General features: G+C 46.6%; 1 protein-coding gene across 1 annotated transcript; it reads right to left on the reverse strand.

Annotated features, from left to right (window-relative positions):
* Positions 1-689: 689 nt before the first annotated feature.
* On the reverse strand, positions 690-27,218 carry rftn2 (raftlin family member 2). Its single transcript, XM_056289578.1, has 9 exons — positions 26,948-27,218; positions 9,060-9,236; positions 7,962-8,070; positions 7,049-7,223; positions 6,079-6,297; positions 3,969-4,075; positions 3,573-3,676; positions 3,290-3,371; positions 690-1,202 (listed from the first exon to the last, which is right to left on the reverse strand). The coding sequence occupies exons 1-9, from the start codon at positions 27,088-27,090 to the stop codon at positions 996-998; spliced, it is 1,323 nt and encodes a 440-aa protein (XP_056145553.1). The 5' UTR covers positions 27,091-27,218; the 3' UTR covers positions 690-995.
* Positions 27,219-27,710: the final 492 nt, after the last annotated feature.

Raw genomic sequence — 27,710 nt, forward strand, 5'->3', positions numbered from 1 at the left:
CCGTTGCCTACCAACACGGATCGCCAGTTCGAATCCCCGTGTTACCTCCGGCTTGGTCGGGAGTCCCTACAGACAATTGGCCGTATCTGCAGGTGGGAAAGCCGGATGTGGGTATGTGTCCTGGTCGCTGCACTAGCGCCTCTGGTCAGTCAGGGCGTCTGTTCAGCGGGGAGGGGGAACTGGGGGGGTATAGCGTGATTCTCCCACACACTACATCCCCCTGGCGAAACTCCTCACTGCCAGGTGAAAAGAAGCGGCTGGTGATTCCACATGTATAGGAGGAGACATATGGTAGTCTGCAGCCCTCCCCGGATCAGCAGAGGGGGTGGAGCAGCGACCGGGATGGCTCGGAAGAGTGGGGTGATTGGACGGGTACAATTGGGGAGAAAAAGGGAGGGGGGTATAAAAAGGCACCGAGACACATTTTCCTTGAAGCACTGGGAGCCAACAGAGGTCAAAAATCAGCCAACTTAAGAATGAACCTGAACATGTGCCCTGTAAAGTGTCAACCCCCATGGACTAGTTACTCTCCCCAACAAATCTATTTGTATTAGAAAAAGAAAAAAAAAATGGGATGGATGTACAGTAGCTCCACCTCTAAATAACAATACCTCATACTCCTTATGGCTTCTTTGAAACTGAAAAGGTGCCAGGTCCTCTTCCTTTACTTCACAGTCTCTTTTGAAGTAGGGTGGGGGTGGGAGGTGCTTGCGAAGGTGAAAGGGAATTAAAGGTTATTTTAACAGCATCTTTGCACTGCTTCACTACGATCTACCAGGCAGATGAAAGTCTTCTGGTTATAAAACAACAGGGGGAGACAGAAGGGTGCACAGCAGTATCCATCCTCACACCCAAGTTTCCACCACTCCTCGAGTATAATCTCTCCAGCAACCCCCCCCCAACTTTAAATCTGCAGACCTCCTGCCATGAGTGAGGGGAGAATCAAGATATTGGTGGGGTGCTATGTCCGTCTGTCTGCCTTCCTTTCTTCCTGCTTACATACAGGTGACCTCGGCCTTCCCTTCTTCCTGTTCAAAGCCACCTTCCTCCAGGTGGGACAAAGCACTGGGGTACCCCCCTCCAAACACTGGGAAGCCCCCGATGCCTCCCGTGGAAGAAGGGGATAGCTCCTCGGGAGATGCATGGCTGGTCACTCCGCGGCTCACGGAGCGACTGGACACGTCGCTCTTTGCAGACATTGCCTGGAGACAGAGGGTCAGAAAGGAAGGAAGGTCAGAAAAAAAAAAAAAAAAAAAAAACTCGTCAAATTTCAGTCAGATCACAACTTTTAGCAAACGTTTCTTATCCACAGGTTTGTTTGTTCCACTTTAGGTCCTATACAGTTTAACCTTTACATGCTGCTACTTGGAAACGTCATCAGGAGGCACAGCATAAATGTTCATAGCTATGCTGGTGACACACAGCTTTACATCGCCATGTCCCCAGATGACACAGAGCCAATAGACGCCCTTTTTAACTACTTTAGATATCAAGTTATGGATGCCAGAGAATTTTCTACTGCTTAATCAAGACAAAACTGAAGTCTTGGTTTTTGGTACTGAAACTCAGAAACAAACTCAATGCAAAACTGCAAGCACCGGCATTAAATCCCGGTCAACAAGTAAAAAAAAAACAAAACCTAGGAGTCATCTTTGATTCAGACCTTAGTTTTGAGCCTCACATAGACACATAACAAAGAATGGCCTTTATTATCTGAAGAACACCGCCAGAGTGCCATCGTTTCTCAAGCCAACACAGAGGCATGTCTGTGAATGTTCTCATTCATCCAGGTCATGGTTATCCAAAGGAATTGAATCGAGTGCAACTGGACTTGGTATATATCCGTGAAGACGTTTCGCCTCTCATCCAAGAGGCTTCATCAGTTCGTGCCTTTCTGACCAGACCAATGAGACACCCTAGTCTCAGACTAGTTTGGTCTAGTCAGAAAGGCACGAACTGATGAAGCCTCTTGGATGAGAGGCGAAACGTCTTCATGGATATATACCAAGTCCAGTTGCACTCGATTCAATTCCTTTGGACAACACAGAGACAGCAATTCATGCCTTTATTACCTGCAGGAAGGACTATTGTAATGCTCTCCTTTCTGGCCTCCCTAAAAAGAATATGGTTCAATTACAGTTACTGCAAAACTCAGCTGCTCGTGTCTCGACCAAGACCAGGCAGAGTGCACACATTACATCCATTTTAAAGTCTCTGCATTGGCTGCCTGTTCGCTTCAGAATTGATTTTAAGATCCTTTTATTGGTTTATGAAGCTCTTAATTGTCTTGGTCCGACCTATTTATCAGATTTGCTTTTAGCCTATGAAGCCTCTACAACCCTCAGGTCTTCCAGCAGTGTCTTTTAATGATTCCTAAAGTAAGAGCAAAGCCCACGATGAGGCCTCCTGTTATTACTGTGGTCCAAGTCTCTGGACCCTTCCTGAGGACCTGAGGGCAGCAGAGATAATGATGGTATATTATATTTAAAAGCAAACTCAAGACCTACCTTTTTAGTTTGGCTTTCAATTAAACTTTATTGATCTGTTAATCTATTTATTTATTTTGGTCTGTTCTCCCTCTTGGTCATTTGGTTCTTGTTCTTCCCTTTTAAATTCTAGTTTTCCTTTTATTTCTGGTTTTACTCACATCTATACCCCTCCTCGTTTATTATTTTATTATTATTCATTTATTATTTATTGCTATTATTATTCTTATGTTATTTTATCTTGCGCTCTTAACCATTCATTTATTTTTTATCTTTTTGCTATTTTGAGTTTTTCTCTATTTCGTATTGGTCGGAGATTGTGCCTCTGGTGTTTCCTTAATGCAAAACTGAGCTTTAATTGAGTGCTTTATTCATTATTATTACTAGTATTATTATTTTTGTAGGGAGGATTTTATTGTGGGAAGCACTTTGTGTTACATTTGTCTGTATGAAAAGTCCTATACAAAGTCCTATGAAAATAAAGATCGATTGATTCATCTCCTGTGAAATTGATTTGGAACATCAGGAGCTTTGTGGTATCGCATGGTAACTTTGGTTCCTATGTTGTTTAAATGCTCTCAGCCAAATGGGTCTCGGTCTCTTACTGCATCCTTGTTTCTTTACCTGTTTATTTCGCCTCATCCATGTACAAGCAGTATTAATTATTGTTACATGCGATTTCAACGTCCTCCCCCAGGGGGCAGTGTGGTCACATAAACAAGGTTTTCTGTAGTTTCGCAGAAACTGTTGAACGGTTGTTAAATGGTTGTTATATTTGTTGGCAGATTTCTTCTGCATCCCACCTGGTTCTTCTGTTGCCCTGCTGCCTGGTTTCTGACCGGCCTCTGGAGGAAGACCACCTGCTTGGTGGCAAGGTTCCCATCACTATGCAGACAGGGGTGGAGTAGTTAGGCTAAAGAAACTATATTACCTACCTCACTGACAACTTTTCAGAGGGAATGTGGTAGAAAAGAGCGACAGATGTTTCACCAGCTTTTGAGATTATTTGCAATAATTACGAATGAAAAATGTTTAATGAATTAATAAGGGAAGTTGTGTTGGCGCGTTCATGGACAGATAGCGTACCTGTCATGTCGTATGATGGGTGTGGGAAGCACACATGTAAGCATCCATCCAAACTCGGCCAGGGTATGAAGGAGGGGTCCATAGTCCGTTTTCACATTGGATCCCTGGGCACACGCACACATAGGCAGCAACAGACAATGCAGCGTTAGCGCTAGTTGAGTACCTAGCCTTCAGAACCACTATGTGCCCCTGCTGGCCAGGCATCGACTCCTGCCCGTGGCTTTTGTCTTGGTGTCTCTCTTATTACTATACCTGTGTGTCTAAAATCAAAGACTGAGAAGGGCTGCTCACTCCCAGTAGGCTGACTGTTAACTGAATCCAAGACTTCCTGCAGTCTGCAAATGGATTCATACTTTTTATTTGAAACGCTCAGACAGACAAAACGTCCTTACTGACCTCGATGACCGTCCACTGTTCTACCACGATGGTGTCATTGGCAGGCGGGGAGGTGCTCCTCTCCTCATACACGAACAACCCCTCCAGTGACCTGGGGACTGGTTCACCTGGAATAAAAACACAAGAACCACTTCACTGAAAAACCATACAATATCTGTGTGGCCACCTTATTATAGAAGATGAAGTTATAACAGGAGATGATTCAAAACACTACTATACAATATAGGCCCACAGCAGAGCAGAATGGATTCTTCTAAGGGAGTGTTGTTGCTGAAGGAATATTACTGGGGATGACAGTGAACTAGTCATATGAAGCAGGGTAAGCCTCATGTCTGCCTGTGTGAATCAGTATGTGTCAGCACGGGTCTATTCAAGGTCCCAAGAATGAAAGGGGCCAGAAGCAGAAAGATAGTGAACTTGAGCAACAGTGTACGTATGAAGGGACGGGCTATCTAAAATGTTCAACAACTCCCAGCCGGCCTCCGATGTGTACAGGGTGTCTGCCAGTTTGCGGAGGGAAAGGAAGTGAGGTCGCTTAGGTTAGGAGGAGAGCTCCAAATATAGATACAGTGGGGGAGAGGGGGAGGGGTCACAGCCAAAACAGGAAGTGGCTGATCGTGTATGTGCTTGTTGAAGGCTTGTGTGTTCCACCAAGACATTTTAGGGAAAAAAAAAAAAAGCTGCACAGAGCGGGTGAATGGACAGAGAGGGAATGACTGAGGCCCCTAATGCGATAAAGGCAGACACGGATTTGAGACAGACGAGGGGCAGACGGCAGGCAGCATGTTCCTAATCCCACTTTCTCTCTTCTAATCTTACCCTGCCTTTCTGTAAGGGCACCCGGCATCTCCTTTCTCTTGGCTGTTTGATGGAGATGTCCACTTTCAAAGAGAGTTGTGATCTTGTTTTAAAGCATGTATTGTACACATGCACTCCTGTTTGCTTTCTAAGCCTGCTGAGGGGTGAACAAGACCATCTACAGAGGCCCTATACTGTACAGGGCCTGAGCCGGATAAACAGCCAGCCAATCTGTTGGTCTCCCTTCATCCAAACTGGAAACGACACATGTCAACTCTGAGTGCTATGCCATTGTTTCAGCTCCCCATTATTCCGAAACACCAATAGTCCGAAAAATTTCCCATTGGACTGAAAGGTCATTTGTCCGTCAACCCGTTATCCTGAAAACACACCCACAAAGGCCTGTTGTACAGAAAACAGACACACTCCCTGAAGTTGTTAGTGACTACCTGTGTTACACTGATGCGCTATTTCGGCCGTCCCCCCAGATGCTAATCCAAACCTTTTTCTTTTTTTATGTCATTTCCGCCTTTATTTGATAGCGATAGTAGAGAGAGAGAGGATGACATGCAGCAAAGGGCCTGGGCCAGATTCGAACCCAGGCTGCTGCGGTAAGGACCCTTATGTGGTACGCGCTCTACCAGGTGAGCCACTGGGGTGCCCCGCTAATCCAAATCTTAACCACACCAAACCAATATCAAAAACTAATGGTCTCCAACAGAATGCTTAATCTTAACCATTTCTACTTTTATGCCTAAATCTAACCGCATCGATATGACGGCTGTATCCTGTCTGAAATAGCGTGTTTTTTTAAAGCATGATCACATAATCTGACGGATCACATATTTCGGTGTAAATCCTGCCCTGTCCAGTGTCGTTGAGTCATTCATCTGAACTGGCCAGAGCTAAAATTGAGATTTCTGGTGAAGTAGAGATGACATTCTGACAAGTGTTTTTAATGTTACACCTCCTATTCATGCCAATTATTAGTAAACAGTATTTCTGTATTTGCATGTCAAAATACACCAAGATATTAAGGGCAATAAACTCCAGGGAGAGTGTTTTTGGGATAACAGGCTGTCGGAAAAATGGCTTTTCGGTCCAATGGGACATTTTTCGGACTATTGGGGTTTCGGAATAATGGGCAGCCCCTGAACACTGAGCCTAGTTGTAAAACTAGTTAGCTTTACTGGGGTTATATTGGTATCCTACGGATGGTTTCAGAAAGTGAACTGACAAGCAGAGTTCCTGCATTAGTTTATGTCGTTGACAGCCCAGTCCATTAGACATCAATACATCCCAGCAGCAGCACCTTTGGGCGTGTCCCAGTAGACGAAGGAGTCAACCAGCGACCAGCCCTTGCGGTAGTAGGCGGCCGTCAGCTCCAGCCAGTCTGCTTCCAAAGCGCTGACCACCTGGCCCTTCCTGGACACCCGCATGGAGAGTGCCCCTTGGTGGTACTGACAGCCAAGCGAGTCCAGGGGAGCGCAGCCTGGGGCCCACGAGTGGAAGAACACCAGCAACCTCAGGTCTAAGCAGAAGGAAGGAGAGAAATTTGGGGAGTCAGAGATGAAGGATTACAAACTCATTCAAAACTGGAGCACAAGGCCTTTTTTTTTGGCATCCAATGGGTGAAACTCCAAAATAAATTGTGAGGCAAAAACAAGGAAAGCGTCGGGGTGGGTATTGTTATAGGAAGCAATGGGTTACTTGGCAACTACACAGCAGTCCCACAAAAAGTCCAAGGCAAAAGAATATAAAGCTTTTGACATACAATCAGCAATCAGTCAGAGAGAGAGAGAGAGAGAGAGAGAGAGAGAGAGAGAGAGAGAGAGAGAGAGAGAGAGAGAGGGAGAGAGAGAAGGATTTCAGAATATAACAGATAACAACGATGACTAGGGATGGATAATGAGTACAAATACTTTAAAGGTACCGATAGTGAAGTGGAAAGTCTAAACCAGACTGATAAGGTACCGACAGTGGTGCGTCCTATTTGTGCCAAAGGTCTTAAACATTAAGTGGTACCATGAAGTACTGGTATCGATAGTCGGTACCTGTATCAGTACCATCCATCCATCCATTATCCAACCTCTTATCCTGCTCTAAGGGTCGTGGGGGATGCTGGAGCCCATCCCAGCAGTCACTGGGCGGCAGGCGGGGAGACACCCTGGACAGGCTGCCAGGCCATCCCAGGGCCATGAATAAATCTTCAAACAAATGTTTAACAATACCCAACCCCGAATGATGACCATGACGAAGACGAGATGGAGAAAATATCTCACCGGGACTATGGATGTTCTCCTCGAGCTCTCGTTCTGCGGGCGGGGTGCGGGGAGGGGTGTGTGAGGGCGAGCGACAGCCCCTCTTTGGACTGTGCACCCTGCCATTGCCGACTCCGCTCACCTGCTGGAGGACTGAGCCAATGAACCTGACTCCGCCGCGGGCACTGCTGTTCACCTGCCAGTAGAAACCAAATCATGACTGTCTTGTTTAACAAAATGTACACAGGGCAATACAAAGAGGTATGATACCGCCAGTGCTTTTATTGTTTCGATGCTTTTATCGACACGCCAAACTGGAAAACTGACAGAATGCAAACGTCAGACTCATCATATGTGAAGTAAATACTAGATTATACCTTTGGTTTGAATGGGGAAAAGTCAGTTCTTTTTTTTTCTTCCCCATTTTTCTCCCCAATTGTACCTGGCCAATCACCCTGCTCTCTGACCCGTCCCGGTCGCTGCTGCACCCCATCTGCTGATCCGGGAGGGCTGTAGACTACCACATGCCTCCTTCGATACATGCGGAGTCACCAGCCGCTTCTTTTCCCCTGACGGTGAGGAGTTTCGCCAGGGGGGACGTAACGCTTGGGAGATTCACGCCAGTCCCCCCCCCCCCAAACAGGTGCCCCGACTGACCAGAGGAGGCGCCAATGCAGCGACCAGGACACATACCCACATCCAGCTTCCCACCCGCAGACACGACCAATTGTGTCTGTAGGGACTCCCGAGCAAGCCGGAGGAGGTAACACGGGGATTCGATCTGGCGATTCCTGTATTGGTAGGCAATGGAATAGACCGCTACGCTACCCGGGTGCCCCGGAAAAGTCTGTTATTAAGGCAAAATCAGTCATGTATAAAACAAAACAAAACACAAGCGCTACTATAAGCTGCTCATTATATATGTGCAACTGACCCTGTCGATAAGCGCTCGGACTGTGTCACCGGTTAGGGACTCTCCAGGGAGCGGCCACTCCTCCACCCTCAGCATCGGCACGCTGTGACACATGGACACCGCCTGCTTACTGGGTCACCAAGACACACACACACACACACACACACACACACACACACACACACACACACACACACACACACACACACACACCAATTGCACGCTGACTAAAAGTAAACAACTGCAATGACTGCTGTAGGAAAAAATTACAGGCTGTTCAAGTTGGTTTGATTGCTAATTACTGTATTCAGATCCGTGGGGATTGGCAGTTTGGTAGCTCTGACCCTACCAGACCTTTCCAGCTGGAGAGTTCATAGTTCACTTGTAATTGTCATGGAGTTGCAGACAACAGGCCATAAATCATTCAGTGGCTCAGCATGAGACGGCTGCTGGCGATCTGCTACACATGCATAATGTGGCTTAAACGGCAATTTCGGGGAATATGGTTTCACAAACAGCCAAACAGAGACACCAGAATGCCTTTCAGTACAAAACTCATTCAGTTTCTATATAACGAGATAATCGCAAGCATATCATTTTAGTTTTAATTTATCACAGTAAAACTGCAATCCTGCAAAACTGCAAAATAAAAAATAAAATTAAAAAAAAGCTACCAATTTATTGTGATTGCCATGTTAATCCTATTGAATTATTATTATAAGCATCATAGCTAAACCTATCAGGCCTTCCTTGAGAGGATCCTCGGCTCCATTGGCTGTGCGGGGACCACTGTTGTCAGGGTAAATCCCCAGCCAATGGCAATCCTGTAGTTTGCCTATAGGTGCAGGGACCATGTCAAACCAAAACATCCTCTAACGGGGAGTTACCCCCATGTTCACCCCCTACCTTCCGCCCTGCCAGGCACGCTAGTCTGTCAACCCAGCCAGGCTCGGCATCAAATATGCAGCTCACTTCATCTATCATTTATCCAGTTACTAGAGAGTCTGCACGTGGGCGGCTGTGCATTTCTGGACAGGTGGATTGGACGGACGCGTGCGCGCCAAGTCGAAGACATTTTGCGCTCACCGTAGGCACTCGCGTACATGCAACGACACCTACCTAGGCCGGGGGCGCGCCAAGATGGCACGGTAGAGCAGGCTGAAGGGCAGGGAGCGGCTGCGCCCCACCGACAGAATGATGGGGTGCAAAGCGGTCAGGACATAGCCCTGAGTGTAGTAAGGCTGCAGGGCCTGGGGCAGCTCACACAGAGACGACACATACTGCACTGTAGGACGGCTACCTGGATGGATGGAAAGATGGACAGAGAAGGGAGGTTAGAGTTAAGAAACGCGGTAACAGGTGGTACAAAACAGACAGAAAAGGTCCGTTAATTCCATTCTAAAACCTTAACGGTCCGGCAAATGTTTTGTATATTGAGTATCCATTTTTCTCTGACAGTATGGAGATGGGAAATCACCTTTGGCCATGTATGGACCCTTAAGTCGACAGTGGGAGAATTTCCTCAGCTCCATAAACCCCTCTGAATTTGGGATCAAGTGACTTTGTTAGTGTTTAGGAGCTTATTGAGATTAGAGCTGCTTGTAGGATATTTGAACGAGGAGTTAGCCGAGGACGTTTCTTTGAAGTCTGATTCTTCTGCCTAATTACTTTACCCTCATTATTCCCTAGGAGAGAGGAAGGGACACACACACACACACACACACACACACACACACACACACACACACACACACACACACACACTCGCAAATCTATACTTGTGGGGCCCCCTCACTGATTACATTCATTTCCTAGCCCTTAACCCTAACCTTAACCATGCAGACTACATGCCTAACCCTAACCCTTACCCTAACCTTAACCTTAACCTAACCCTAATCCTAACCTTAACCTAACCCTAATTCTAACCTTAACCCTAAAATCAAATCTGAACCCTAAAATAGACCCTTTTACTTGTGGGGCCCCATAAAATGGCCCCACAAGTTAGGTGGTTTCTGGTTTTTCTGGGACCAAATGTCCCCACTAGGGTAGTTAAACATGGCACACACACACACACACACACACACACACACACACACACACACACACACACACACACACACACACACACACACACACACACACACACACACACACACACACACACAGAGTTTGTCAGGTAGAAATGAAGCCGACGATGGAGTGTAAAGATTCAGTCGCATATTTTCCAGCAGGCTTCACGTCAACGTGTCAACATCACATGAAACAGTACAGTAAGAACAGCAGGCATTCCTGGGCTTCATCTTAACCCACTTCCACCAGATCAGATCAGGCTGCTCCTATTTCCACCATATTTTCATCTTTCATACCATTATATCTGTTCATCAACCCAGCCACCCCATCGCTACAGAGTGAAATGTCTTGTGAAGCAATAATCATCATACCCTGCGTGAAGACATACTAATCCATCAGATACAGGACCACACATCATTCATTAATCTCACAATGATCAGTTGTAGTTGTATGGTTAATCGAAATCATTAGCGGTGACTTTGACCCATTAACCTGAAAGCAGTAGCTTTCCGTGAGTTTTCAGTGAGGCCTTCAGTAATGAACTGCCCCCCCCCCCACACACACACATTTCTCATATTGGTGCCAATACAGCTACATACAAAATACACAGTCATGCACTACTAGATCAACAGCAACAAGACAGCTGATCTTCAACAACCACAACGCACACCACTGTGCACTATAGCAGCTATTGCAGCATCCCCATCAGATCTTCCTTTATGTCCCTCAGCAACCAGATTGCACACGCACGCCACATGGCACCAAAAAACTAACAGAGTGCAGATTTCCGCCAGGGGTATCCCCCCCTTCCCCGGTGCACCGATTTGGCGACAAACTACCACTTTTTTTCGTCTACTGGGAGAAGGGGCCTTTATTAAAAGACTTCAGATGTGTTTAACAGTGTTTTAGATGTGTTTAACTAAAAAAAGAAAAAAAAATGGTAAGAAAACCGCTCAGCCATGGGGGAAAGTTTTATTGTAGCTACTGAGATGATTTCCAGCTGTGTTTGTGATTAAACCTACTCTTGAAATTGTATTTTTATAATGGAGTTTTAACATTGGAGTCTATGCCACCTCTGTGTCTAATCCTTCTCATGACATCAGCTAAACAAACATGGTGGCGAGGTGAATAAAAGGGATTATTTTTGGTTTCTTCCAGTGTTCCTCTGGTTCTCCTGTGATGAGATTAGCAGCGAATTACCCCGGATAATGACGATTTTGCTTCCCGGACACTTTTGGGTGCATTTTATGGATTTTGGGCGGCTGATCACGAAAATCGTCTTAAAATTGTCCTATCACATACTGTTTTGTAGATATAACATATTTTTATGGTTTCCCATCTTATTTTAAGTCTACTAGTATACTGCCCACAAAGCAAGCATGCCTGGGCATGCACTCAGTGTAGGTGCTATGCAAATGTTGTCTTGGGCATGCTTAGTCAGGTTAGGTGCTGGCAGACCGGCTATAAAAGCTGCTCACATTTATAAATGCTGTTTGGATGCATGTTGATGCACATGTTCTTCAGGCAGTAGCATAGTGAGTATACTTAACAATAAGAAGATTTAATACAGCAGAAATGCCTCGTCAATGTTGCAACAGCTGCGATACATTGTTACATCTGTGGTGAGTATACACTTAAAGCTCAAAGATGCACCAAGACTGCACTTATGAAGAAAGCCTATGAGCTCTGCTTCGGGTGTAAAACTGGTGACCAAGAGAAACCCTGGACTCCTCACATTTGTTGTGCAACATGTGCAGTCAACCTGAGAGCTTGGCTCAGAGGTACTCTGAAGTCAATGCCATTTGCAGTCCCAGTGATATGGCGAGAACAGAAGGCTCACGTGACGGACTGTTACTTCTGTCTGACCAATGTATCCCAATCTGCCTTCAGCCATGAGACCAGTGCCAAATGGTGACAATTTGTCAGTACTGAAGCCACCAGAGACATGGAGCCTAGATGAAGATGCCACAACACATGAACCAGATGTGGAAAACGACACTGATTCAGATGTTGAACCTTTACGCCTGGTTATCCTCATCTGATAACATAGTCAGGATTAAATGACCTGGTCAGGGCCTTAGACTTGTCAAAAGCTAAAGCAGAACTACTTGGTTCAAGACTGCAAGGACAAGGTTTACTGTCACCAGGTACAAACATTTCTGTCTTTCGGAGCCGCCAAGAACAATTGACAAACTTCTTTACGCAGGTTGACAACCTCCGTTTCTGCACTGACATTGATGGATTGTTTATGGTTTTGGGTTGTGTGCATGACCCACAACAATGGCGTCTTTTTATAGATTTGTTGAAGTTAAGCCTGAAAGCTGTCCTGTTACACAATGGCCATGTCCACTCTTCAGTACCCACTGGCTATGCAGTACACATGAAAGAACTGTATGTTGTTGAAACACACAATTACAACTGGAACATCTGCGGTGCTCTATAAGTATTGGCACTGCTACTAGGAACGCAGCCCGGATATACAAAGTACCGTTGTTTCTTTTGTGAATGGGATAGCCGTGATGAAGAGTCACATTACATTAAAAAGAACTGGCCGCTCTGTAGGCATTTCATTCCAGGGCAGAAAAGTGTGGCGCATAAATCACTCGTCGACCCAGCAAAGATATTTCTGCCTCCTCTTCATATAAAACTCGGATGGATGAAAATTTTTGTGAAAGCAATGAAACAAAGGTGATGGATTTCACTGTTTGAGACAGATGTTTCCAAGGATAAACGATGCCAAGATTAAGACAGGCATTTTTTGTTGGGCCACAAATCAGACAGGTCATCAATGACAGGGAGTTAGAAGATCTGCTAGCGGGGCCAGAGAAAATAGCATGGACGGCATTTAAGCATGTTGTTGAGAATTTTCTTGGCAACTACAGAACCAAACTATGTTGAGCTGCTTGACAACATGCCTAAAGCGTACAAACCCATGAAGTGCAACATGTCATTGAAAATTCATTTTCTACATTCACACTTGGACTTCTTCCCTGCTGATCGTGGTGCCGTCAGTGATGAACATGGTGAAAGGTTTCACCAGGACATTGCAGCCATGGAAAAAAGGTACCAGGGCAACAGGAATCCATCAATGCCGGCCGACTATTGTTGGATACTGACACAAGAGGCACCAGATGCTGAGTACAAACTAAAATCAGCTGCACAACATTTTAAGCTCAGTTGAACTAACACAATGTGTCAGTATCACTATGCCATTAAACATGTTAAATTCAGTAAAAGTTATTTTAATGTTTCTCCAAATTCCTTCGTGATACAGCAAATCTGAAATGATTTTATTGCACGTTGTCCGTCTTGGGGGAGAGATCCCTCTTCTGTTGGTCTCCCTGAGATTTCTTCCTATTTTTTCTCCCTGTTAAAGTTTCAGTTTTTAGGGAGTTGTTCTTTATCCGATGCGAGGGTCTAAGGACAGGATGTTGTGTTGCTGTAAAGCCCCTTGAGGCAAATTTGTAATTTGTGATATTGAGCAACACAAATAAAAATGGACTTGACTTGACATAATGGGCACCGTAACTGCCCGAGCTAAATCAGCCGTGCGCATGCGTGCAGCGACAGAGCAGCGTTGGTCGAGCGAGCTAGGGAGTGAATGAAGAGAGGGAGCAGCGATAGGACGAACAAACGTTTTGCTAAGGTTTGTAATCACCGCAACTACGAGTCATAACTGCGCACAGCAATTTTTTTAGGGTGATAGGACCAGTAGTTTGCGAGATTAGCTGCGGACACACACACACACACACACACACACACACACACACACACACACACACACACACACACACACACACACACGACCAAACGCGCCGCCTGGCGGAGATAACAAAGAACTTTCCCGGTTCATGTGTTCGCCAGTCAATTGCGCAACTTCAACAAATTCAACAAAGTACAGCCGCAATATTTTCAGTGCACCACCTTCTATTCAGTAAGAGAAATGTGCACACTAACCTGCTGGAATTGAAGGTCCACCTCTTGAGACACTCGTGGCAGCCTTCTCTCACAAATTTAGTAATTTAGTCTGTTTAAGATAACGTGTAAAAAAATGCAGACAATTCTACCAGATTCGCAAAAAAAAATAAAACAAAAAAACACGAAGTAGATCGGCAACAAGATCGTCAGTAGCGGTGAATATGTTGCGCTTAGTTTGCTCACAACCCGCCAAAGGCTCAGGCTCAGAATCGATGACGTCACCGTATACACGTGTGCACCACACCGGAACTAGCACCAGCACATCGCAGGGCTCCTGCGGCGTTCTGCCACCACACTTCCGCATTTGGTAGGCTGATGACACGGTCACTCACAGTTGTAATCCGTTTTCAGCTTCGGGTTTCAGCGGAAGGCTAGCAATACCACATAATCTGCCCCGATCCACTAGATTCGCTGAATCTTTGGACTGTTTTAAGAGGCTTCTAAAAACCCATCTTTTCAGGCAAGCCTTTTTATAGAGCCTCACCCATGCCTTGTGTTTTGTTACTCCCTATGCCCTGTCTTATATTCATACAATTTATTTTATGTATTTATTCGTATTTTGTGTATTGAGTGTAAAGCACTTTGTAACTGTAGATTTTTAAAAGTGCTACATAAATAAAATGTTGCTTGCTTTTTTTTTTTTTGCTAGTGCAGGTCCGAGGGGCTGTGGTGCGTTTAGACGACATAGGAGATCCCTGCTCAGCCCCACGAGAAAACAAGTAATTGAATTCAAGCACATTACAGGCACACTTCAATTTAACTGTGAAAAACAAATTACGATTTTGACAGGGCCACCAAAGAAGGCCCTGATGGCCCTGACTGCCCACCACTGCCTGAAAGTACACAACCTATACTGTCTATTACTGTATGTTCACTTTACATGTCAGATTATTAATTTGAAAAATACCATCTATACACTTAATGAAAAAAACAAAACAAAACAGGATTTTCAACATGATCTCAAAACGCTGTAAGCGTAAAACTCCATTAGTAGTCATAATGCGATTCTGTATGTAACTGAAATGCCATCCAAAATTGTGTCTGCCGGTGACATAACTGGAAGACAATCTGTGAATGTGAAAACGTCCTAGTTTGCCGGTAGGTTGCATGCAGTAGTGTTATTTGCATTTTCTCATACAGCTGTATAACCAGGGGTGCACATAACTTTTTTGGGTCTGGTTCTCAAGGGAGCACCTGGAGATGTTGCTTGGTACTCAGTCTTTACGCGGCACGGTTATCCTACAAGCTGTCGTCATCACTACCCTCCTGACTGCTCTCCGTCTTCCTCTATTTCAAACATGGCAGATGAAGATGTAGGCCTACTTCTTTCTCCCTGGTTGAGTCTGCGGTTAGCTGCTTGCATCAATAAGTCAACAGCTGGCTTCGGGTCAAAAGTCTGTGTTGTCATAGACAAGTGGATGTGCACCAGGGATGAGAGGCAAGAGTCTGACAGGCGGGATCGGTACTTGCTTTTTATTATATTGAGACGTGAAAATCCCCCCCTCTCACAGACAGCACTGCTCAAGAAGGACAACAGAAGGACTTTGTGATTGTTGCAGTAACTATTTAGATTACTTATCTCCACTGTGTTGACCAAGTCATACACAGAGGAGGCTGCTTGCTTTAAACACATCCATTCTCCTACAGTGGAGTCTCTGTCAACAGACAAGCTGGCCTCATATTTCTGGAGGATGTTAGTAAGTGTTGTGTTGCCAAAACTGTGGAGGTCTTGCATTTCTTGAGGCCAAGTTGAAGGATCAAATATTGAAAATTGATCACATGACTTAAGGGATTCATATCTGCTTTCAGACTCATTAGTTAGACCGCTCAGTACATCAGCCCTGTCCCTGTCAGCATCGGCATTTCAAACGGTCTCTTTCCTGTGCTTACCTTCACTGTTAAGCAATAGTGTCAGGCAGCTGTCCAGCAGCCACCATGAGCTCATCTTTGCATTCACCAATAGTCAACTTATCTTGCTGGAGACTGAGGGGAGGGAACTGAAGGAAGTTTCCAGTGTCAAGCATGTTGGTTAGGAAACACTGAAAACGCTCTGGGCAGATATGTTTTAGGTCACTGTCATCATTTGCAGCCACTTGAATTTGAATGGCAGGTAATAGCCTCCATATTTTCAGCAGTCTCTTGCCTCCATGCAGACCATCTGATGTTGTGATACTTTCCTAGTTTCACAGAGGCAATGCCATTCTCATCACATATCTCCTTTAGTTCTGTTCTTTTTGTTCCCCCTCTCTGTAAATAAAAACTCAGCAACCTGACAACGGAGCGATTAAATGTCTCCCAGTATGGTGCCATGCGATCAGCTCACTTTGTGCAGTTCTCCAGGGTGTGGGCAGTACACAGAATATGCACAAGGGAATCCCCGATCGCCACCATCTGACGCAGTTTGGGAACGACCCCATCGTAAACTCCAACGTTGACTGCTGTTCCATCTGTACACACCGAGAACGACTTCGCCTTCCACTGGTCCCCTAAACCACAAGTATGGGAGAGCTGCTCCAGTCCGTTCACTATGTCCTGTGCCCGTCGGTTCACACCCAAATTAATTAATCCAAGGACATCTGAGGTAAACTCTCCTTGGTGTGTGTGTGTGTGTGTGTGTGTGTGTGCACACGCATGCCTGACATCACGGTCCTCTTGTGGGCTGTTTGCTGCAGTGTCGTCGTCTGCCACGGCGCTCTGCCACTTGTGTGTGACCAGCCATACATGTTGATGCCATTGGTGGCCACCGGGGAACAGATGGTTTGTGCACAAACTCAATGTACACAATTTCCTGCTCCACTTGTGTTATGCCCTCTGATCCACCAAAGAGCACGCCCCAAAATTCAGCTGCCTTCAAATTTTCACTCACTTCTAAACTGATTGTGCGACGCTGTGCATGATGCAGTTTCCCCCATCTCGTGAATGCTACGCACTCCAAGCCTCTTGAAAAGCGCAATAACCTCCTCATATGTGAAAGGCCGACAGAACAATGTGACGCAGTGCTCGACGCTGTTCTTCATTCAGTTTGTCCTGCCACGTGTCAAGAGGGCGGGTGGATTTCGATCCTGTCTGCACCGGTTACCAATAGTTTGCACTATGTGCATGCGCTCTTTACTCTTCTCGTGCTTTTCAAAAGCTGGATGACTGAGTCTTTCTTACCCCTCTATAAAAGGCGCTGCTTTTAGCCGTGAGGTTGGGATTTTCACAGCATATTTTGCACCACATCTCTGTGTGATCATCATCTGTTTGGAGCCAGGCTACTTACTGCAGCCACTTTTCCGCGAATACACGTTTTTTTATGTAGGTACAGGTTCAGTCTGGCATTTCTTTGGAGGTGGTGCAACACCACAGTAATTACTTAATGTAGCTTGCTTCTTGGACATTCTGATGAATGGACAAAAGTCCTAAAACCAGAGAAAAAAATGTAACGTTAAGCTAGTTGTAACGTAAGCTAGCTACTTGCTGCAGCTCAAGGTTTAACAGTTAACCTTGCTAACTTGGAAAAACGCACCCACTTAATCAAGAATGAAGGCTAAAAGTTGCACGATTAACAAATGATTATTAAAACTGACACATTTGTCATAATGACTTTCTTACCAGTGATATATGGCGAAAATCCTGTTGTTTCGGTAAGTAATTGTGTCTCAAAAATGTTGGTACGCAAAAGCGCCTCTGTTCGTATTAAAGCGAATTCGGGGGGGGGGGCAGCCCGGCCGGACCGTCACAGCCGGGACGCGAACTCGGATCTCCTGCACCGCGGGCGACAACGTTAACCAGCCGAGTAAAGGGTCCGACCCGCTAGCCCACTCATTTGTGTTTGTTACACTACCCCCCCTCCTTCCGGAAACGCTTCCGATGGCCTCACTGTCCTTCACGATCTCACCATCCCACTTCTGACATAAATTGAATTCGGGGGGGGGGGCAGCCCGGCCGGCTCTCCTGCACCGCAAGCGACTACATTAACCAGTCGACTAAAGAGTCCGACCCGTTAGCCAAGAGCTAACGTTTCTACTTATTCGTGTACGTTACACTAATGTAGCGAATTCGGGGGGCAGTCGGGAACCGCCACAGCCGGGACGCGAACCCGTACCTCCTGCACCGCGGGCGACAGCGTTAACCAGCTAACATAGTCACCCGCGGTGCGGAATACACGAGTTCGCGCCCCGGCCGTGACGGTCCGGGGGACACCCTTCCCGAAGGAAGGGGCAATGCAACGTTTACGGATGAAAAGGCTCGGTAGCCCTTGACTAACAGGTCGGACCCTGTAGTCGACTGGTTAACGTTGTCGCCCGCGGTGCGGGAAATCCGAGTTCGCGGTCCGGCCGGGCTGCCCCTTGAGTTCGCTACAGTATTATCTGCTGGGCATCATTTATTTTGACCGCAACTGCGCACCAGTTATGCGCATCTCTGTGTATAACCCACCGTGAATCACTAAACCCAGGTAGTCTGGGGAGACACCACTGCATCATGTGCTTACACAACTTCCCTAAAAACACAAGTGCACACATAACCACACAAACACACAGTTTAACCTTGCTTTTCAAGGTTCCGTTTGTGATGTGGTAGGACCTGGTTCTGTGTACCAGGAAAAGGTATCGCTCCGAGACTGTTGCATACTGTGTTGATATACTGTCAACAATCGTAAATGAAATTTTTTGTAATACTGTTCTAAACTACCGTGCATTTTAAAGGGCGGGGGATTTTTGCATATTTTCAGTCCTTCAAGTCTCCAGGTGAGTTAAAAGAGTTTATTGAGGAGTTGTTAGTGTGCAGGTCGCGTCTGGTGTTTTTTTCTGAGCCGTTTCTTTTCTCACGGCTCTGACTAATGATCCCTGTGACCATCACCATACTTCCTGTGTCCACAAAGAGAGGCTGTTAACAGAGGGGGTTGGCTGGGCGCCACACGCACGCAAGCGTGCACGACGCACACAACACGTAAAAAAAATAAACACACACACACACACACACACACACACACACACAGCCTGGCATAAAACATACTCAGTGTAGTCCAAGTCTCAAACAAACGATAACTCAGCCCATGAGAGAGAGAATGAATTCCTCACTATAACCCCCACATTCTAACACACAAACGGCCCTGAGACAGCAGACCGCTGAGAGACTGGCGCAGGGTGCAACTGGACTACATGGCCAGACTGCAGTATGATGCCAAAACCCAGCAGAGCCACCGGACCAGTAGACAAACACACAACAACAACAACAAAAATCTAATCTTTCTCAAATCAAATACTATTCCATACGATGCAGAGGTTTCTGAAGTGGGTGTAATCTGATTTCATATAGGCCTATCTAGGCCACAGCTACCCAGGATGTGAGCACTGAGCACAATAAATGTGGTCAACCATAAATGACAACTTGTGCAAGGACTTTGTGTGCATTTAATTAATGCACTCTCAGAAAAGATGACTTCCTCCAAAAAATTAAACCAGACAAATCTAGTTTTTTTTTCGTTTTTTTTTTTTAGAAACCATCTGTTTGCCGGCGGCCACCAATGGCATCAACATGTATGGCTGGTCACACATAAGTGTCTGAGCGCCGTGGCAGACGACGACGCTGCAGCAAACAGCCCACACGAGGACCATGATGTCAGGCATGCATGCACACACACACACACACACACACACACGCACACACACACACACACACACACACACACACCAAGGTTTTTGTCGGGGCTTTTTATTCCTCTCTTCTCCCACTTTCAGTCCCCCCCCCTCGCCACCCTGCCCCCTCCTGCCACTCGCCCATGTCAACCCACACACACTGAGGCCTCTGTTCAGCGCTGTGTGGGAGAAAAGGAGGTGGGTGGGGGCGGGGGTTGGGGAGGAAGGAAGGAGTGCAGGAAAAGTGGGGAAATGGGGGAAGAAAAGGGCAAGGGATGCCTGGGATGGAAAGGTGGGAAATAGAAAGGAGGAGCTGAGCAACAAACTGAGGGCAAAGAGACCGGCCACTGAGAGGACAGAGTGGCAGATATGGAGAAAAGAGTGGGGGAGGCAGAGGGGTTATGTGTGTGTGTGTGTGTGTGTGTGTGTGTGTGTGTGTGTGTGTGTGTGTGTGTGTGTGTGTGTGTGTTGGGAAGGGGGAGGGGGTGCCCAATGATAGTTTACAAGATAGATTCTATGAGCAAGAAAGCCCTTGTGTGAACTGCAGCAGAGTGTGAAAAGGAGGGAGCTGCTAAGCAACTGGGTTAAAAGAAAAAAAAAACAGTGACCCACAGTCACTGGAAGAGAGTGAAAACCAGGAGCTGTGCCTTCCATATTCAATGCTCTCTCAAGAAACGCACCAAGGTCGAGACAAAGAGGAACAGATGAGATTAATATGATTAGAAGAGCCATTTAAGCCCCAGTAAATGTGACCAATTGTGTTATCACATCTTGGCATCGCCACATGAGGCACACCGCAGCATTAAGACCACAGTGAGGTCGGGCCGGGAGGGAGTCGAGTCATCAGAGGGAGCGGATTATCCAGTGTGTTATGCCTAGGTGCCAGGTCTGCTCCTACTGCCTCGCACTGCCCTTGTGGTCTCCTCCAAATCTAATGATCATAATGCTGATTTTAATATGAAATAATCCAGCAAAGGCGTGCCACACTCCCAGATTAAACTGAGATTACAGATTATTAAATCCTGAAATAAAACAAATAAAGCTATATCCTGTCGGAATCAGGATAGTACGCAAAGGCACCATTAACCTTGGCTGGAGTCTGTCACCTTCTCTTTCTCCAGAGAGAGAGACAGAGAGAGAGGGGGGCTTGGCGGTACAGATTCATACCTTAATCCTTTCATCCTTCATTTCATCCATCCTTTCCTCAATCCAACTCCAAATGAATACCCATGACTTGGAGTGAAGCCATCTTCGATTCCACAAAAATCCCGTCTGTCCCGCCGTGTATTTATCGGAGGACCCGTTATCTCTTTGCCTCCCTTCAACTCCTGCTTTAATCATTTCAATTACACTCCAATTCAAAGAGTGCATACAGGGCGCTAGGTCATACGTAGTGAAACACGCGGCACGCCTGTTTCTCTGCCAGGAGGTTTTGAGCCATGGTGAAGTATTTTGGTCGGAAAAAGAAGAGGGGAAAATAGAAAGTTTTGTAGTCTTCACAGGTTCAACTGATTTTTCTTCAGAGAAAAATGGGAATTTACTTGCAAAATGCAAAAAAAAAAAATCCTCTACAGGCACTGACCAAGACAAATGAGAATAGCAGGTCAGGAAGATAAAGGAGGACGTGATGGAAAACAAACAGTGGCCAGCACAGTAAGTAAAAAGACAGATCAATAATTATTGATTATCTGGTTATAACCAGAAAATGGCAAAACATCGATCCCCCTGAAAAGTCTCAAAGGTTGGCGCTCACATGGTCTCACACACACACACACACACACACACACATACACACACACACGTGGGTAGTGGCCTAGTAGTAATCAGCTTGGGGGAAGCATTAGCCATTAGGTACTTTGATGTGCTGCCTGGGCCAGGCTCCAGGCTCCAGGCCCCAGATTCAGTCTCCGCTCTTAGAAGTAATAGGCCTCTAAAAGGAGGCCAGGCTCACTGGGTAGCCCTCTGTGGGACTGGGTGGACTACTGCTGCTGGGCACAGTACTGGGAGTTGTGTGTGTGTGTCTGTGTGTGTGTATGAGCGAGTGAGAGAGAGAGAGAGAGAGAGAGAGAGAGAGAGAGAGAGAGAGAGAGAGAGAGAGAGAGAGAGAGAGAGAGAGAGAGAGAGAGAGAGAGAGAGATGAAAATGAGAGCTGAGAATGTGACAGTCACACTAGCGCTTGGCCCAGAAAACGCTTCTTCGTGTGAAGACGAAGCAAGGGCATGCATGGTAGGGTGGAGTGGGCTCAGGGTTTTCACACTGCTGCCAGGCCTCATCCACTGTGTGGCAGTCACAACAGTGCTCACAGTCAGCCTGACCCCAAGTGTTGGGCATGCTCATTCCAATACCACCTGGCTGCATAGCTGGCTATTAGGGCTAATCAAGGGTAAGCCTTGAGACTAACAGCGGTCATGAACTGGGTCTCAAACGCACGTTTTGTGTCGACCAGGAGGTGGTTGAGAGAGTGAGGCTAATTTTCCACTCTTTCAAAAACGTAGTGTTACTTGAGCTGCAGAGTTGCACAATAGCTTTTTATGCAGGCTTTTACTGGAGAGGTGTGTAACAGATTTTTTGATATGATGTGAGGGGTTGTAGAATATGTCACTTGTTCTTACCATCCATCCATCCATCCATCCATCCATTATCCAAACCGCTTATCCTCACTCAGGGTCGCGGGGATGCTGGAGCCTATCCCACTGGTTGTGTAATATGTGCAACACTGTATGTAATTTAAGGTTGTGATGTGCTACAGTACATGTTATGTTGTTGTTTTTATATCATTATTACTACTATGGAAGCAGCTACATAATGTGCTGCACTCAAGTCCAAGACAAATTTCACTGCGGGGACAATAAAGTATATTGCTTCGCATATCTTTTTCATTTAAACCAGCCCACTTCCCCCAATCTGAGCAGTCTATCGCCACCAAGCCACAGGAACAAACTTCCTGCAGATGAACACCCCACACCCCTTCAGTTTACTTCATAGTCAAACCTGCTTATGGACTAATTTACGGATGTGCTCAGCGACTTCTAACGTGTTAACATCACACAAACAAACCCCCCAAACAAACAACTGGCATGAACAGCGCAGTAGTATATAGTGTGTTAAAGCCAGTATCTGCATCAATGTGGCTAACTATCCATCTCACACCAACTTCTGACTCTTAGAAACACAGCAACATAGGGGGCGTCTGGGTAGTGTAGCGGTCTATTCCGTTGTCTACCAACACAGTGTCCTGGTCGCTGCACTAGCGCCTCCTCTGGTCAGTTGGGGCACCTGATCGGAGGGGGAACTGGGGGGGAATAGTGTGATCATCCCACGTGATATGTCCCCTTGGTGAAACTCCTCACTATCAGGTGAAAAGAAGTGGCTGGTGACTCCACATGTATCGGAGGAGACGTGGTAGTCTGCAGCCCTCCCCCGGCTCAACAGAGGGGGTGGAGCAGTGACCGGGATGGCTCAGAAGAGTGGGGTAATTGGCCAAGTACAATTAGGGAGAAAAAGGGGGGAAAATGCCTGCCCCCCCCAAAAAAAGAAAGAAACACATCAACATTTCACAATACTACATTATTGAGAGTTGAATATTCAATCCCGCGCTGTTGGCATCCTTGCTGTGCCAATATGAGCATCATCTCAACGTGGCTTTGTAGTGCATAGGGGGACATTGCGCGGCGCACCACACCTAAATTAATCCAGAGGCAGGGAGTTCACTGAGTTACACAACAAGAACGATCTTCTGGCAGTAAGGCATCTGCCAGCCAGGTGTTCATCAGGAATAAAACAAACTGCACGCAGTTAAAATGCTCTGAACCATCGATGCCCTAAAGCTGAACACCGTCTATTCGACTAGTTCGGGCCGGCTGTTCATCAAAGGGGCAAGTTCAGCCAAGTTCATTTGAGTTTAAGTGAAGGCAACCTGCAAAACAACTTCAGACGCAACAGCAAGCCTTTTTCTATGGTGAATCCAAACAACTCCTGGGAGTTCGAGATTAGCAGAAGATTTCAGTGTGCTTTCCAACTCTGTTACGGTTGGATCTCAGGATGAGGTGTTCTTACATCTTCAGTCAGGTGCCTTCGAGAGGCGAGAACAGGCCGACCAAACTCAGGCGCACACCAATTTACCACCCACTGGTCTGTTTGAGACAGCTGGCTGTAGATCTCTTCCAGGTTGACTATTTAGCGTTTTGTTTGAAGTGAACATTTTATGAAAAGACAAGAAAATAGCCAAGATAATAGCAATTCATGAAACTGACTGGTTGGTTGGGTTTTGTTTTTTTTTTGGCACTCTCCCATCACTCCAAGGGTTGTTTTGTCATTAGGCAAATATAGTGGAAAATCTGAAAAATATCACACTAAATGACATGCATTATAAATCAGCGAGCAACCCAAGCATACATTTTCTTTTTTTTTTCTAAGTGGGAACAAGTTGGTTTAGATATCCGTGTTTATCAGTATTCATAACTTTGTTGTACTGATATTCACCACCACACGACCTTCGCAAATCAAATATGCTTTTGTCAGCTGCCACTGGGAAACATAAACCGGTTTTAAATGAGAGACAAAATGGACATTTTGCTGATAAAGAACTGCCTTTTGGGAATACTGTCACCAGACTGCGGTTGACTTTGGCAGTGCCAGCCGCTATGATTCACACACACACCGAGTCTGAAACCCTTCATTATTTATGAGGCTGTGAGACCAGAACCCGTGACTGCCGGCTGGGCATGTGCTCACAGTCACACTACTTCAGAGGCTTCGTACCAAACCACCTGCTGTAGGTGAAGGGGTGCATGATGGGATGTGGCAGGCTTGTCGTAGGAGACAGGAGGATTTAGTATCTTTTAGTACCACCGTGTCCTGATGAGTTTGCTTTCAGAGGTAACATGCGAGGTTTTACCAAACTAAAGCTGCTGTTTGGTCAAGACTAACTGTCCCTGTTTTACATTTGGAACGGTAAAATTAGCGACATATTCTGTGGTTTTGTGTGTGTGAGGTACAAGTGGGGGGGGGGGGGGGGCGGTAGCAGCATATTAACTAACAGCATGGCTGTTTTTTGTTTTTGCCCCCTTTTTCTCCCAATTGTATTTGACCAAATACCCCACTCTTCCAAGCCGTCCCGGTCACTGCTCCACCCCTCTGCCGGGCCGGGGAGGGCTGCAGACTACCACATGCCTCCTCTGATACACGTGGAGAAGCCAGCCACTTCTTTTCACCTGACAGTGAGGAGTTTCACCAGGGGGACGTAGCGCGTGGGAGTATCACGCTACCCCCCCCGTCCCGTCCCCGAACAGGTACCCCGACCGACCAGAGGAGGAGCTAGTGCAGCGACCAGGACACATACCCACATCCGGCTTCTCACCCCGCAGACACGGCCAATTGTGTCTGTAGGGACACGCGACCAAGCCGGAGGTAACACGGGGATTCCAACTGGTGATCCCCGTGTTGGCAGGCAACAGAATAGACCGCCACGCCACCCGGACGCCCCTTTTTGCTCACTTTTGACCAATGGTCACCTTTTAATGTGGAATATATTTGTAGCATGGCTACAGCGTATTTCAGACGAAGCCATTGAGAAAGACACTCCAGATCAGGCAGAGTAACGAGACTGACAGCAGCCCCAACAGTGGATGAGGGCATGTGCTCTCCATTCCCCATATGGAAGCCACAGCAGCCACCATCTCTTATAGGCAGTATTTGGCTCCAAGGATGGTCTACATAGTGTGCCACAGAAAGTTGAATCATTTCATCTAGACACATTTATTTATTCATTCATTTTTATTTTCGCCCCTTTTTCCTCCCCAATTGTACTTGGCCAATTACCCCTCTCTTCCGAGCTGTCCCGATCTCTGCTCCACCCCCTCTGCCAATCTGGGGAGGGCTGCAGACTACCACATGCCTCCTCCGACACATGTGGAGTCGCCAGCCGCTTCTTTTCACCTGACAGTCAGGAGTTTCACCAGGGGGACATAGCGCGTGGGAGGATCACGCTATTCCCCCCAGTTCCCCGAACAGGCGCCCCCGACCGACCAGAGGAGGCGCTAGTGCAGCCACCAGGACACATACCTACACCCGGCTTCCCACCCGCGGACACAGCCAATTGTGTCTGTAGGGACGCCCGACCAAGCCGGTGGTAACACTGGGATTCGAACCGCTGATCCTCGTGTTGGTAGGCAACGGAATAGACCACTACGCTACCCGGACGCCCCGGGCACAACGTTTATGAAGAAACACGTTTCATCACTCATCTAAGTGACCTCTTCAGTCTCAGCTGACTGCAGGTACCCCCACCCTTATAAACAATACAGTGGCATAATGACCGAAACCAACAATTGGTTTCATATGCAAATTACCGTGACCATTAACTAGAGATTCAATGGCCATGTGTACTATTCACAGAGGGTTGGGGAATAGTTGCAATCACAGCATTGTAAGATGGCGACAGATGTACTCATAAATGATACCTTCTACATAGTGTGGGGTTCTTCGGCCATTCACACATGATCAATGTAAGATGGACGTTGTCAGTGCTGCTATGGCTTTGCTGACCCCCCCCCCCCCCGAATTTAGAAATCAACATTTTACATCACACACAGCCCTGCTGTTTACCCGGCAGGTCCCCATTCAACATCTTTTTAATCACCGTTTCCTTCCAAATAGGTCACAGTCATAACAGCCGGCCAGACTCCATGATGAGGGGATTATCTTCGGGAAAACGGTAACCGCTGAACTCTGAGATTACCAAGCACTGTGTTGAGGTGTTTGTCTCTCCTGTGGGTCCAAAGGTACTTTTTCAACGTACGTACCTTTCAGGATAAGATGCGTATCAAGAGCTGGAAGAGGAGACAGAAGCAAACCTCTGACCTACTTCCAGATAGGCTGAACAACCAGCTCTGCTGCTGGGAAAAAGGACCAGTAGAGTAGTACATGCCTGTCACATGTGCGCTAAGTATACATTGGAACAAAACTGTTTCCATTTCTGCAAATAAAAAAACTAAAAAATCACGTGACTCACGTCCTCGTCACCTTAATTAAAATGTGGGTCTGCGGGCTCAGCCCTGTAGTGTCACGGAACAAACAAACACGTGAACACAAATTAGGTCTCACAAGCGGAGTGACGAGGAAATCTGGTCGGCTGAGTCAGTGATCTCTTCTAAGACTTCTTCAAACACACTTTTTTTTATCGGAGAGCCTTTCCAGATTTTACTTGACTTTCTTCGAACCGTCTTATTTGTTTTATACACCATTTTTTAAAAATCTTATTTTGCTGCCTTTGTGAAGCACTTTGTAAAGTGGAATTGGAAAAGTGTTCTATAAATAAAGATCGTTATTGTTAATGACCTACCTTCCAGACTGAAGTCCAGCAGCACGTACTCATACACGGTGTCTGTCTTAGTCTCCACTTGCGGTCTCTTCAGCGTGGAGTAAATCTTCCCGGGGCTGCTGTCCTCCGGGTCCTCCAGCTTGCGTAACCCGCAGCCCATCGCTCCGGAGGCGGGACGTCCAGCACGCACAGCGCGGTAGGAGCACCGGGGGAGCCGCTCTGTCGCCGCCGACTTCCCAGTTAACGGGATGGCGCCATCCTCGCTCGCTCTCTCTCGCGCGCGCTCTCTCTCTCTCTCTCTCTCTCTCTCTCTCTCTCTCTCTGACGTTATTAATCCCTCAGAGTGGCTGCGGATAATCACGAATAATGCCAACCTGGGCTCATCTACTAATGGGTAGAAAAACAACGGAACGGAGAAATCTCCTTACCAGGGGAGAATTCAGGACGGTTTAGAGACGGTTGTTACAAACAAAACAAAAAAAAAAAAACCCCAAAAATCACTCCCGCTGAATGAAGCGGTTTCGCGTCCCGAGGTCCCCCTGAGGAAAAGTTTGGGGAAAAGTTGAGATGCGGCCGCAACGCGCGTCTGGGGACTAACAAAGGCTGATATAAAAAATTAAGCAAAAAAACCTTACTGAAGGATGTTTTAGCCTTAACGTTAAAACGTTATTCTCGTCATCACCCGCGAAAGTGTGACGAAGAAACGGAGAATAAATCTGTCGGTTTGGATTGAGGAGCGCGTGGCTGCTGGCGGGGAGGGGAGGGGGGGGAAAGTGGGAG

The sequence above is a fragment of the Lampris incognitus genome, chromosome 11 (genome assembly GCF_029633865.1).
Source record: "Lampris incognitus isolate fLamInc1 chromosome 11, fLamInc1.hap2, whole genome shotgun sequence".
Lineage (NCBI taxonomy): Eukaryota > Metazoa > Chordata > Actinopteri > Lampriformes > Lampridae > Lampris > Lampris incognitus.